General features: G+C 40.0%; 1 protein-coding gene across 2 annotated transcripts in view; it reads right to left on the reverse strand.

The window, feature by feature from the left end:
• Positions 1-12122, reverse strand: part of LOC124875514 (cGMP-dependent protein kinase 1-like) — a 92424-nt gene extending 80302 nt beyond the window's left edge. The window contains exons 1-2 of one of the 2 annotated variants that reach the window (XM_047377727.1): positions 11584-12122; positions 10015-10948 (exon numbers count right to left, since the gene is read on the reverse strand). In XM_047377727.1, coding sequence (XP_047233683.1) covers positions 10015-10334 — 320 coding nt within the window. In that variant the 5' untranslated portion in view covers positions 10335-10948; positions 11584-12122. The remainder of the gene's footprint in view (positions 1-10014; positions 10949-11583) is intronic. The other variant, XM_047377729.1, reaches the window with a different exon arrangement.
• Positions 12123-15290: the final 3168 nt, after the last annotated feature.

Genomic DNA, 15290 nt, shown 5'->3' on the forward strand with positions numbered 1-15290 from the left:
GTTGTTTAGAAAAGGACCAGCTCAGAAAAAATAACAAGCAGCTGAGCTGTCATCATTATACAGATACTAAAGAGGAGGAGAAGGATGGTAGAGCAGAGCAAAAGGTTTTCTTCATGTCGAGAGTGGAGAGCTCAGTTTTATTGAAATGGACTGAAAAAGACCAAGTGAGTGAAAGGAAGATGGTGAATGCTTCAAAGATCATCACTAGCAGCAGCTGAATGATTTCCAGAAAAAGATCTGCTGAAATTTAAACAGCCCTCTTAGGATTTAATCGTCAGTCTGATGTAACTGCACTAAATTCCTACAGAAACCGGATTTTAGTATAAAGGAGCACAACTGGACTACCTGTAGCAGGTAAAACTGATGTTTTTGTTTAACATAAACATTGGCATCAGGCAAGTAAAATAAATGTTCAGCACGAACATCTCTCTGGTGCAGAACACTGACAATAGCATGATTAAATTCTTTACAAAATTATTGTTTTATGTGGCTGAGACAACAGCACCAAACCATGTGAAACTTCTAGCATGTTCCCGGGTCTCCAATTAGAAATGTGCCCAATCAAACTAGCATTAGGGGGAGAATGTCACCATAATGTTAGTTTGATTGGGAACATTTAAACTATAAAAATCTAATACTGCCTTTTACACTGGATGAAGACCCAGCTATGTTTTTGTGATCTGTTTGAACAAGGCTGGAAAGTAGAGAATTTGGAAACATCCTGCAGTATGAAGATGACCTTTTAGGACTTTTTTTGTTGTTTATCGGGGGTTTCTGCACACTCACCATCACTTTCAATCTTGCTGTGGAAACACTACCAGTATTTTCATTACTCATTAGCAACATGAGATGCAAGTACCATGACTGCAGTATGGTCTCTGCCATACACAACCTGTTGTTTCGTCCTTGTATAGCAGGTAAGGTCATGGTGAGGGCAAAAACCTCTTGCTTTGTCTGCAAAAGGTGAGTGAAGTATGGCTATGCATGGCACAGTATTTATTGGTGTGTGGAGATAATTGAGTAATTGTTAAAGCCATGTGGTACAATCTTATTGGTTGTAGTAAGAACAGATTATATATGTGATAGTGAAAACAGCTGCATTGCCCAGATAGCCACAAAAACTTATTTGGAGAGCAACCATGAAGCATGATGCAGCGTGCACATAAGGTCAGCTAGGCTGGTGCTTGCAGCTTACCTATGACTGCAGTAAACCCAAGTAGGTGAAGATCAGTGTACTTTGTGATCGGTTTAGTTTTTGTTAAAGGAGAAACAAGGAATATATCAGTTGGTCCCGAATGTAATTCATCATCTGAGTTTCATGAAACCTCCATATGAAACAGTGGGTAAATCAGGACTAAAAGTTAAATATTAAAAAAAGATTTTTTTTAGAACTTTCTAATAGAAGTTGTGCCTTTACCTCCTTAATTCCATCAGCAGTGTTCCCTCAGCAGCCTTTCTAGCCACCATACACTTCAAGCCAGGAAATACATAATCCTAAATGAGGTTTGCAGCTAAAAACAAATGTTTTCTAGGAACTTTATGAACTAAGATGAACAAAATTTCTCTCTGAGGTCCAGGAGAAAACGCTGAGCGACATAACATTGTCGTTAACATGGAGGAAATGTACATTAAAGTCTGCCAGATAAATTTAGTTTTAATACATCTGCAGAGGAAACAAGCTCTCAGAGATCTGTTAGAGCTGGATTGTATTTCAGTGACTCACAAGAGACAGAAATATTTCAGTCCTGCTTCAGTTTCTACACATGAACAAGACTCCGGAGGAAAATGAGCATCAGCGGGGACACTGTGTGATCTGGATGGAGGGGGTGATAAAGCACACCCTTACATTATTACTGCATTAGTCACAGTGGGAAGGAGAAGGTGTAAGGACAAATAAAATGGATGAAAAACAACGGAGGAAGAAGGTGCAAGAATAAAAATGGGAGGAACAAAGCAACAGATGGATGTAAGGGAAGAATTAAGATAGAGAAAAAAAAATAATGGGATTAATATGAAAACAGAGAAAAAACATACAAATCAAAAATAATGCTGCAGATGAAATAAAAAGGAACTCATTACAGAAAGAAAACAAATCTGAACAGAGAGCTTTATGAACATTATTTATTAATGCTTCAGTCCTGACTGAGTGTTTAACAGTTAATGAGTGTTTAATTTCCCTTTGGGATTAATAAAGTATTTTTGAATTGAATTGAATTGAATTAAGTAGGGGGCCATTAACTTATTACCGTCAGCTACTAGGGGTAGAAACACCAAAAACATCTTAAATTACCATCAATCTATCTTCAAACTGTAAAACCTCACAAAAGGAAATAAAAGCATCAGATTTACATCCATTAAACTATTTTTCTAGACTTCTATTTGCATCAAATCTACAGAGCAGGCTGAACTAGAAGATTATAATGAGCATCACTCACCTGAAATATCTAGACTATATAAAGAATTAGTTCTAAACTTCAAGATCAACTTATACTGTTTCTAGATTATATAGATATTTTGTTCTAGGAATGACTTAAAGATTATTGTAAAAATACGGTTAATAAAACTGTTAACCACAAGAAAAGGGTTTAGTGGTAAATTATTTTATTTTTAATTAGAATGAAACAGAATTTAGACGTTTTCTCTCATTTGTCGTACATAAAACGAAAAGTATGTAAACCCATTGCAATGCTGAATAAATCTAACAGTGTTTTGTGGTTAACATTTCATATTCTGCAGTGTTCACTAACATATTTGAGTTACTGTATAAAAGTTCAGGGAAATGTTTATGTGACTAGCACTAAACCAGAAAAGAGCAATAAAAATCTAACAAAATATTGATGCAAGTGAACAACAAGCAGCAGAAAAAAATTATAGACGGTCGTCATCCTAATTTCAGCATGCGTAATATTGCTTGGATGCAATTTTTGGTATGCTATAATATAGCAGGTGCCATGCATTTAAACCATTCTTGCTAATAATATATCAGACCAGTTGGAAGTCCCTATTATACCCACACCTGTATTAGATCTATGCTGAAGCTCAGGGAGACTAGTGGGGTGATTTCAAAAGGCAAAAGTGAGAAAAATGTGGTTCAGTCTAATAGATGTTGACATTGAAGAATGTCACTCACAGTTATTTTAAATTGGAGAAGGCCAGAACCATGTTTCACAAGAATCCAAAGGTCTAAACTGGACTCAAACCAAATTCAATGGGAACATGATGTAATATGATGGTTTTTTTGGAAAACAGACCAAGACAAAATAGGTGAGATTTGAACATATTAATGATTATACACTAACCCTAACTATCAGGAAAAAAATTATGTACAGTGGTGTACACGTGTTTGTTTTTTGGGTAAAAAGGGCGTGTGTATGAACTGACTGGAAGCCCCTGTAAAACAAGCATAGGAGCACCTATTGGTAGGATACTCATTTCAATCTGAAAAAACTCACAAAAAAAAGGGTTGGCAATTAGAAAAGTTTTAATGATGAGAAATTACATGATTATATCTTTGGCGCTCGGACCTGGAAGGAAGACATGAATGCTGAGAATGACATGAGCTAAGATGAACATTTGTAAGGCTTAGATTTAAATATGTCTTCCCCCTGATCCAACACTGGTGGTGGATTGGCGGCCAGGGAGCGAGGAAGCCAGGAGTAGATGTGAAGGAAGATGGTGGAGGTGGGGTGGAGGAGGGATGAGCTCAGCTGACAAGCGAGGAGGAACACAGCCGAAGGTCCTTTAAAAGCAAGGCGTCGGAAGGTGATTGGATGGAGAATCAGACGGACAGGATGCTGATTGGAAGGCCGGGAGACGCACAGAAGAGTCATTGGAAGGTGGAGGCGGTGAAGGTGAGTCTTTCATTCTGAATTTTCGTTTGAACTCCATTTCTAACACTAGTTGTCTAGATGTCCATCCATCCATCCATCCATCCATCCATCCATCGTTCCATCTTTGCAGCTATGTAGTGCCTGTTTTTCTGGATGTTTCATTGGCAGCTTTCAAAGATGTTCATGATAGCTACTTCTATCTACTTCAGAATTCAATTAACTTTTTATGAATGTTAATGTGTTTTTGTTTCCACCCAGGCTCTTATCAGATCTTAGGTAGACTCACAGATGTTCATATGAAAGATGTTTTGGATGTTTCTACCACATCAATAAGACACAGGGGTGGGTAATGGTTACCAGCTGTGAGAAACCTGTTGAAACTTCATTCAGGGCTGAAACATTAAATTATATTTAATAAGGTTTTTTATTGCTTAGGAATTAGAACTGTTTAACATTGTTTGCTCTGTTCTTCATAAACAATATCTCAGAGCATTTCTGTGTTCTGCACCTTTTTGTACAAAATTAACAAGAAAAACATATTTAAACAGATGGAGAAATATTTATTACAATTATTTAACTAAATGAAGGCATGTAATGAGGATTATTAAGATTTTGTTTTTCTTTCATAGTTCTTGTTCAATCTGTAGGAAGCAATGGGTTTGAGATGACTTTAGAGGTTGTATTTTTGGAGATGGAATAACAATCCGTACCAAACCTGGACTGAAATTGGACTGAACAGACAGCCAGATCAGCTGATTTTAAAGAGATTAAAATTAATTACTTCTTTAATTTTTCATAAAGTTCTGCTTCGAGTTTTTTTCTTTCTAGTTTTTTCTTAGTTTGAGCATCAGATCTGCTGCATGAACATGTTTAAAAATGGAAGTGTTTCCTGTAGTATCTGGGGGAGTTTCTAGAGCTGTGAGAACCACAGCTGACATTAACAGACTCACCATGTTTAGAAACAGGAACTGCCAACCTTTTGATTCCCGCATTATGCTGCAGCTGGTGGTCTTGATGTGGATCTGATGCAGATCTGGTTCTGATGTGGATCATTTCAAACTGTCAGCAGCTAACCAGGGACAGTTTCAGCGGATCATTAGCTCGTCTGCAGACACCCGGAAACTGGTGGGAGTCCACAGCCCACACACTCTTCTCCACTACTTTTTATTTTCATATTATTCACAGACACATGCAGGCAGGTTGCAGACTTGGAGAGGAGATAGGAGGCAAACCCTTTCTGTGTGGGAAGATAAAAACCAATACAATACGTTTGTTGTTCTAGCTGCCACACACAGAAAAACACGTCTTTTAAATGTCTATGATAAATTGAAGCAGCTCTCAGCAGAACTACCATCAATGGTAGTCCTTAAAGAGTCAGATATCAGCCCAGAAATGCCCACACGATGAATGAGCACCACCTTCTATAAAACCTCCTGAGACTGATCAGCTGATCCCAGAGGATCATCCTAATCATAATCCTAATCATTCCAGCTGACCGCTTAGGTCCCCAGTCTATCACAGAGACAGGACAGACAACTGTGTGAACACACACACACACAAAGACATAATTGAAGCCAATTTACGATCACCTATTTAACCCAATCTGTTTTTTTCTCTTTTTTTAGGATGCGCCAGGAGAAAACCCAGAGAACATGTAAACTCCAACACTTCATCTGCACGATTTAAGGAAAATATTAAAATGCTAATTTATTGTGGAATAATGATACGACAATATCAACTGCGATTTAGACACATTTTATTCACTCTTCTCTTTACTTTTCTATCCTAATAATCAACAACACTCTACCTGATCTTCTGCATCTCAGTCACCCAGAGCTACAGTCATGTGTGCCTTTAAAACACAGTGAAAGTCTAACCAAGTGGCCAGATATTTCATTGGCAGACAGAGTTTAAATGTGTGGCACCAGAAAGATTATAGTCTATTCAATACTGCATCAAAGTTGTACTCTCAGACTCAATATAATATATAGCAATTTAAATTCAGTATATTGAACCCAAACACTAAACACTTCTCCACAGAGCAGCAAACCATATATAGATTTCATTGTCGAAACATAGAGCCTCCTGGATATCACGAGGGGCAGAGCTAAGTCTGCAGCTGAAACTTAAGTCTCAAGTAGAACTGCTCCACAGGACTGATGATGGACCGATGCTGCAGTTTCCCTGAGCATTTAGCTCACTGAGGTGTGATATGGAGCCATGCTGATAACCAAGCGCCTTCTGAATATCATGTGAAAATAGTTGGATTGATATTTGTAAAAATGAAATGAAAAGAACTGCTATAACTCCGCATGAACGATAGTCTCCAACCATAATTAACATAGGCAACACAGAACATATGGACCTGCACGGGTTGTAGTACTATCAGAGGAATGCAGCTGTCTAGCTTCATGTGATGTTCGGCTGGATCAGAGCTGATGAGTTGAAGCTTAGGTTCTGCCACCATTAATTCCTTTTTGGGTTTATGTAGACATCTGTTACAGACCTAAAACCTGATTTAGATAACTGAACCCGTGGGTCATGTAGCCTTTATTCTACACAGCCCTACCATATACAGGTCCTTCTCAAAATATTAGCATATTGTGATAAAGTTCATTATTTTCCATAATGTCATGATGAAAATTTAACATTCAACAAAATTAGCATATCATTAAAAGGGTCTCTAAACGAGCTATGAACCTAATCATCTGAATCAACGAGTTAACTCTAAACACCTGCAAAAGATTCCTGAGGCCTTTAAAACTCCCAGCCTGGTTCATCACTCAAAACCCCAATCATGGGTAAGACTGCCGACCTGACTGCTGTCCAGAAGGCCACTATTGACACCCTCAAGCAAGAGGGTAAGACACAGAAAGAAATTTCTGAACGAATAGGCTGTTCCCAGAGTGCTGTATCAAGGCACCTCAGTGGGAAGTCTGTCGGAAGGAAAAAGTGTGGCAGAAAACGCTGCACAACAAGAAGAGGTGATCGGACCCTGAGGAGGATTGTGGAGAAGGGCCGATTCCAGACCTTGGGGGACCTGCGGAAGCAGTGGACTGAGTCTGGAGTAGAAACATCCAGAGCCACCGTGCACAGGCGTGTGCAGGAAATGGGCTACAGGTGCCGCATTCCCCAGGTCAAGCTACTTTTGAACCAGAAACAGCGGCAAAAACGCCTGACCTGGGCTACAGAGAAGCAGCAATGGACTGTTGCTCAGTGGTCCAAAGTACATTTTTCGGATGAAAGCAAATTCTGCATGTCATTCGGAAATCAAGGTGCCAGAGTCTGGAGGAAGACTGGGGAGAAGGAAATGCCAAAATGCCAGAAGTCCAGTGTCAAGTACCCACAGTCAGTGATGGTCTGGGGTGCCGTGTCAGCTGCTGTTGTTGGTCCACTGTGTTTTATCAAGGGCAGGGTCAATGCAGCTAGCTATCAGGAGATTTTGGAGCACTTAATGCTTCCATCTGCTGAAAAGCTTTATGGAGATGAAGATTTCATTTTTCAGCACGACCTGGCACCTGCTCACTGTGTCAAAACCACTGGTAAATGGTTTACTGACCATGGTATCACTGTGCTCAATTGGCCTGCCAAATCTCCTGACCTGAACCCCACTGAGAATCTGTGGGATATTGTGAAGAGAACGTTGAGAGACTCAAGACCCAACACTCTGGATGAGCTAAAGGCCGCTATCGAAGCATCCTGGGCCTCCATAAGACCTCAGCAGTGCCACAGGCTGATTGACTCCATGCCACGCCACATTGAAGCAGTCATTTATGCAAAAGGATTCCCAACAAAGTATTGAGTGCATAACTGTACATGATTATTTGAAGGTTGACGTTTTTTGTATTAAAAACACTTTTCTTTTATTGGTCGGATAAAATATGCTAATTTTGTGAGATAGGAATTTTGGGTTTTCATGAGCTGTATGCCAAAATCATCCGTATTAAGACAATAAAAGACCTGAAATATTTCAGTTAGTGTGCAATGAATCTAAAATATATGAATGTTAAATTTTCATCATGACATTATGGAAAATAATTAACTTTATCACAATATGCTAATATTTTGAGAAGGACCTGTAGTGTGTAAATCTAATTTGGCCAAAATGGTAAAAATTAGACCCGTACTATGCAGATTCTACTTTTTATTGCTCTGCTGCACAAACAACAGTCCTTAAACTATCTTCTCAGAAGAATCATAAGTAGAGCGTTGCAGAACCTGCCTCTGTGTTGGGAATGGATCTAGATGTTTTGTTGGGGTGCACCAATCAATTGGCCAGGGAGGTCAACTGGAGAAAGTAATTAAATTATTTTTTCTATTCATTTGATTAATTGTAAAGAATGCGCACGGTGGCGCAGTTGGTAGCACTGTTGCCTTGCAGCAAGAAGGTCCTGGGTTCGATTCCCGGCTGGGGTCTTTCTGCATGGAGTTTGCATGTTCTCCCCGTGCATGCGTGGGTTCTCACCGGGTACTCTGGCTTCCTCCCACAATCCAAAGACATGCCTGTTAGGTTAATTGGTAACTCTAAATTGCCCTTAGGTGTATGAATGAGTGTGTGCATGGTTGTTTGTGTGTTGCCCTGCGATGGACTGGCGACCTGTCCAGGGTGTACCCTGCCTCTCGCCCATAGACTGCTGGAGATAGGCACCAGCTCCTCCGTGACCCACTATGGAATAAGCGGTAGAAAATGACTGATGACTGTAATAATGTTTTGGTCTATAAATGCATCAACCAGAACCATATTGGATGCACTTTTTAAGCTTCAGATAAACACTAGGGGAAGATGTTTTGTTGCATAAAAGGGAATGCTTGTCTAATTCCTTCATTTTCTGTTTGTTTTATAAGAGTTCCTCTATGACATAAACTGCAGCACATTTTTCTCTTTCATGTGTCATAGTCCTGGGAAACAGAAATCTGAATCAGCCAATCAGATTAGACCTCAAAGACAACTGGAAAACAGAATCCTCATCCCTGCATCTTTCAGTGTTTTGCTTCAGTTTTTACTGTTTTTATATCGAACTGTCTCAGATTTCCTCTGGCAGACAGAGAACATCATCAGTATATTCTCTGATTATTTTTAAATGCAATCCAAAGCCAGCATGAATGCCTACGTAGCTGATATTTTTAGAAGAAATATTAAAATAATTATTTGATTGCAAAGATGCAGGCTGCATGTGGTAGAAATTCAGAGCATGAAGAACCACATGTAGGATGTCGGGTGATCTGAAGCCCTGAGGAATACAACATATGCTGAATATGAGATGCATCTGTCCACAACTGTGAAAGGAGATAATTCATGAGCAGATTATAATCGGACTTTGTTTAAAGCACTGAGCTGCAGAGGGAGCAGGTGTTTTAAAGACATCTCACGATTTCCCTTAATCAGAGCCTGTGCCTGAGGAACCTTCATTCTGACCTCTGTCAGCATTGTGTGGTACATTAAAGCGACAACAAACACAGTTTTAAACTAACTGACTGACTGACTCGCTGATTTTATTAATCCTAAAGAGTGCTAATAACTGTGTTCACTACGTTCAAGTCATTGCATTATCTGATGCAGATCAGAGCTTAGCATTCAGCCCAAAACAGAGCAGAAAACTTCATTAATGCAGAACAGAGCAGATCCATTAGAACTCATTCCTGTTGCTAATGAGCAGCTGCAGCTGCAGGCCTCATTCTGATTACAAAGATTTCACTTGTTAACTCAGACCCTTGCAGTCACTCCTTTAAACCAGACAGACATCCACTGAACATTTTAACATTTTCTTCTCTCAAGTGCAGAGGAAACAAGTGGACAAAACACCCTTAATTCTGATAAAACAGCTTTTAAACTTACTTAGAGGGCAGAACCTCCAGCAGAACCCCCAGAAGCTGAACCTCCATTATGCTGCAGGACTTTATGTTCTCCCAGTCAATTTTAACCTCCTGGAGTATGCAGAATGTTCTGCATGTTCCACAGAATCTTAAACCTAGCTGAACAAAACAAGTTCCGCAATATCTTCTGGAGGTTTTTAAGGAGATATTGGATTTGCAGGAGTTTTTGTCCAGTCAGCTGGTTCTAACCTCCTGCTGAAAGCAGGATGCTCTGCAGAAGGTTAGACTCTGCAGACTAGACAGAACCGGCTGGAAGCGGAAAGTTTTCGTGATATGTTAGAACCTTTGCAGGAGAAAGCGAAGGACTTACTGTGGGCTCTTGGGGTAGAATGGCAACGTGACGTGGCACAGCTCGCTTATGTCAAAAGCTGTGGGTTCTGCAGAGATTGCCTGCCTCTTGCTACGGTGCTGGTCTGGCTGCAGAACCAGGTTCTGCTGCTGGGCCTGGACCTGCTGGGCTGTGGCAGGTCGTATCACAGAGCGGTACTTGTCCAGCTCATTCTGCAACTTCTGGATCAGCTCGTCCTTCTGGTCGAGCTCCAGCTCCAGCTCGTCGATCAGGGCGTCGCGCTGCCGCAGCTCCTCAATCTTCTCCTGCAGAGCGTACTGAAGGTCCCGCAGGGTTCCCATAGATTCTTCAGGTGGTCCCAGAAGGACTGCAGGCCAGGAGCTCAAAGACCTCTGCTGCACCCTGACCTCTCTGGGATCTTTAGGGTCCTTCAGAATATCTTTGGGTTCCTCGCAGCAATTTAAAGTTTTAGGCTGCTTACAGTCTTGTTATGCTCTCACTCAGTCTTAGTGACTTGCAAAGTTAATGGATTTAATCATCCTCCTGAAACTTCTTTTTGTAATCCAACAGGAAATGTCTTTCCCAAATTTTCTCAGGAACATCTGGAGTATAAATGACTTTAGGGGCTTTCCAAATGTTTCTTTTGCCATAATCTTCTTGGAACTCCAGATTCTTAAAGATTTCTAAAAACATCAACATTTCTGTAGAAAATCAACTGCTAAATCTTTTTAAGGTCTTTCAGAACAACATTTTGTGATTTTGTGTGAGTGGTTTCTTCAGCAGAAGGGTACCTGTGTTCGCTCCAGGTCTAAATCCATTTATGTTGCAGATATTCCACCAAATCTGCGAATCTGCAGCTGGTCTTCCTGGGTTCATTCAGGCAGATCCCAGAGTTTCCCTTAGATTTTCAGTATATATCTGAGCTTCTGAAAAATCCGAGAATGTTTTAGGGTTGCTTAAAAGAGGAAAGAAAAAAACAGAACATGGTTACCAGATCTGAAATTTAAAAAAAAATGCTTAAATTGTTTTTGTGGGCACTGTGATTTTGTCAGAGGCAAAGGGATTAAAATTATTGAATTATTCTGGAAAGTCAGAAGCCTAATTCTTTTTTAAAGAAAATATTAAATCAGGTGATGAAAAAGTGATTAACACTGGAAAGAAAGCCTTTGGAAAACAGATTAAATAATAATAACTATTCCTGTGTGTCACACTTTTCTGCTGATTAGATTCAATCAAAACAAACCCCAAGATCCAGAAAGAGAGAATCTGGACGCGGTGTGGACGAACAGAATTCCTCTCGGTGTTAAAACATCCAGAAAAACTGAAGATGTAAAGTATAATCCGGACTAAAACTGACAGAAACAAAGTTTACAATCAGTCTGAGATGAATAATCTAAGAAAAGGACTGTTGCGGGTTTATGTGAGCTGTGGAATATTTTACGCACAGAAAAAAGAACCAAACCTCCGCTGGTTGGATTTCATTAAAGTGTGAAAACGAAAAGAAAAAAAACATGAACCAAGCTGCGGGAATCCAGCATCTCCCACTTCAAACCCTATTTAGGAAAATAAGAAAATGCGTTGAAATCCCACCTGGAAGCGAGAGAAAAGAAGCCAGGAGCCTCGACGTTCAGGGAGATGAGAGGACAAATAGCGGAAAAAAGGTGCTGCGGAGCCGCGTCTCCTAAGAACTGGTCGTCCAGAAAGCTGATCCGCTTCATCTATGTCAACAGTTTAATCCGAAACAGTTGAAGCTTAAGTGGAGACTGAAGTGGAGAGAGAGAAGAGAAAAGTTAGGCTGCCTCAGCTCCTCTTCATCACCTGCCCTCCTCCTCACCTGTTCTCCTCTTCATCACCTGCCCTCCTCCTCACCTGTTCTCCTCTTCATCACCTGTCCTCCTACTTCTCCACCTCCTCACCTGTGCAGGTTCAGTTAAAGTTTTCTTTGTTGAGATGGAGGAAAAGCTGGCTGAATGTGAGTCATGGACACCCGTACCCCAATCCTATCGCTGAACCCCATTTTATCTGCAGTTTATTTATGTTCTCCGATCCACCAGAGAGAAAGAGGGAGTATTTTATCAATTTTTTTTTTAAGTTTGATTTTGTCAGGCCTACTTTTCTTTATGAAATCCAAAATTTCAAGATATTTGCTGGTGAAAAGCAGAATGCAGATAAGTGAAGTTATTCTGTCCTGATTGTCCTCAAACTGATTCCAAAGAAATGGTTAAAAAAAAGGGTTTAGTTTTTGTGTTGGAATAAAGTGCCTGCCTGAGGAGAGGTGTCTGTTTGATTCATTTGATGCAGAAACAGAAAATCTTTTTTCACATTTAAGGTTATCATTAATGCCTGACCAGGAATAAGCAGAATTAATGTTGTCAAGAACTGTGTTAGGAAAGTCCAGCTTCATCTGTTTCCTCAGGAAAACTGAAAAATCTGTCTGCCTCAGTCAAAGTGACATCACAATCAATTAAATGTTGTATTTTGCATTTTATCCTGGTGGAGATGGGAAGCCAGTGAAGTGAGTGAAGAATGGTTGTAATGTGTTCATATTTTGCACTCTCATCAGGATTCTAGCTGCAGAGTTCTAGACATATTGGAGCCTCTAAAGAATTTTGCAGTGCATTGGACTAATGCATTGAATAGAACAGAGGTTGGAGGATTACTAGCAGAGTTAATCGAGGTAACCCTGGGACAATGACAGCTGTTGGAAATTATATCAGATAAAAACTGAGATTTTGCCTCCTTAAGAGGTTCCTGGTATTGAGCATGACTGCCCCTTCAGTATTACCAGAGATGCATACAGTTTGTCTTTCTTTCGCTGTTGTTCAGCTTTTCTGCTTTGTCTCCTGAGTGCACAGGTGACACCGTTTATCCAGGGCTCAGCTCTGGATTTGGAAAGTTTTTAACATAATAGGAGTAACGGAATCCAGGATCTTATTGCAAGTCTCATAAAAAGAGGAAAGAAAATTATGAGGATAGAATGGGGTGTGCAGTCCAGTTGAAGCCAAAAGCTGCAAGCCTTTAAAGTGAGTAGTGAACTGTCCAGCTATAGCAGGTGACTGGATGTAATGGTGACAACTGGTTGCCAGCTTCAAAGTCAAAAATAACTGGTAAATGATCTGAGATGGCAGTCTCAGATATTTCACAGAGAGAGATGGATAGCCCATGAGAAATAAAAAGGTCCAAAGTGTGTCCAAGGTGATATGTCGGTCCATTTTTGCGTTAAGTTAACGATGCCAAAAGCCTTTAAAATTCAGAGGCTAAGAATCAGAATCTGCTTTATTGCCAAGTTTGTACAGACAAAGAAGAAATTTGATTCTGGTACACTTTCCTCTCAAAAATAAAGAATATTATTCACAGTTGACTTTACAATAGGATAGATGTCAGAAGAACAACAAACATGAAAACACAAAAGGTATCTGGGTGGTGCCATGTGATGCACATCAGATCCAAACACTTATCAATAATATGGTGAAACCTACTACGTTTTCCAGCCCGTTCGCTGTAAGATGTTGCCTCGAAACTGCGCAGTCACAGTTTGTGTGGCTCATTAGAGAGCCGGGATGTTTTGAAGTGACTGTGAGTAAACCAACTTTCAACAGGAGCTTTGTGGACAAATCAGGGTCGACAAAGAAGTTCAAGCTCTTTATTCTGGAATTGCACCACTCAAGGTGGCAGCAGGTTGGTGTAGTAAGGCTGGCACTGTTCTGGGGACTCCTCTGGAACCTCTGGAGATCATTGAGCAAAGAGGCATCCTCTTCATAAGACTGTTGTACAAAAACAGAGTGTCTTCAATCACAGCCTCCTTCAGATCTGCTGTAAGACAAACCGCTACAGGAGATCCTTCATGCCCACAACCAACAGCATCTACAACAGCTCTTTGATGAAACCTGCATAATATGAGATAAAACAACATTTAATTTCCCTTTGAGATTAATGAAGTATTTTTGAATTGAAATTAATTGAATTGAATTAAATTGTTCACTGGAATGCATGACATGGTCATCAAGTTGTTAAGATGTATCTGCTGGATGGTGGAGTAGATCAACGTAATGGTGCCCAAACTTGGAGATCCAGGCTGACCCCGGAGAGAGTACTACGTCCATAGTAGTAGCGATGATAAAATCCTATTTGACGAGGTTGCGTGTCAACTGCGGCGAGCTGGCCAACAGGATCAAGCTTGACAAACAGGTGGGCAACTACCAGGTTCTTAAACTATGCAAAACTGATAACTATCCAGGAGAAAAACTCAGAGAAGCTGCGAACATGTAATGCCGGCATCCTCTCCCCAAACAACAAATGAGTTTTTCTCATGTCAAATGAAAACAGGAGCTACAATTAACCAAATGAAAAACAGAGCTTGGTCTATGTTTAAAGTCTGATTTATCAGGTAAATCCTCTCTGAGCTGCCTTAGAGACCGGTTGGACCACAGAGATTGTGTCTAGTTTGGACCAGAACTGTGAGTCTGATCCATTAGCTCTTATATAAATCTGGTGTATGCATCAGTGTTTGGTCTGCAGTGTTCAAACTCTCAAACCTTACCTTCTTAACAATGTTCTGATCAAATTACAGCAAAGAAATCATTGACACCAACTTCTTCTGTTGGAAACAAATAAATTACCTCAAGACGTTGTAGTCATATTGCTCTCCCTGCTGGTGAATTACTGTCATTACAATCAGGAGACAAACAACAATAACTGTCTTTAATAATTTCTCATTATGAGCATGATGCCTATTTCAATCTTCTTCAAGCTCAAATTGAACCTCTTTTGAAGTCCAAACATCCTGTTTTAATGGGAAATGTCATTAAACTAATAATTTACAGTACCAGCATGTCCTCTCATGAAAAATGAAAATGAAACCAACCCCAAAACTACTAAGAACTTTCACAAGCTGTTGTTTCTGAAGCTCATCTCATTACCCACATGTGGACAAAAATATTCCAAAATATCTTGCAGTGTTTCTTGCATATTCAGCTCTTTAAGATTCCAGTGTTTTATGTAAATTAGCACAGCAAACAGAAAAACATTCCCTAATGATGAGAAACATTCAAAGAGAGACTCATAGAGAGCTATTCCTGTTTTCAAGTCTTTCTGCAGGAGGTCCGCCCCTGCAGAACTAAAAGGAACCACATGGCTTCAGTTTTTTGTGGCTGTCAGAATAATGTTATTAGTTTTACCTTTTCATATTTACCTTATAAATTGGCACTATAAGCAGCTAAAAACACACCGAAATCAGTGTGTGCTTCACACATTTACACAACAGGGGTGCAGCAGAAAAGAATGATGTATTTTTACTT

This window comes from Girardinichthys multiradiatus, chromosome 10 (assembly GCF_021462225.1).
Source record: "Girardinichthys multiradiatus isolate DD_20200921_A chromosome 10, DD_fGirMul_XY1, whole genome shotgun sequence".
Classification (NCBI taxonomy): Eukaryota; Metazoa; Chordata; class Actinopteri; order Cyprinodontiformes; family Goodeidae; genus Girardinichthys; species Girardinichthys multiradiatus.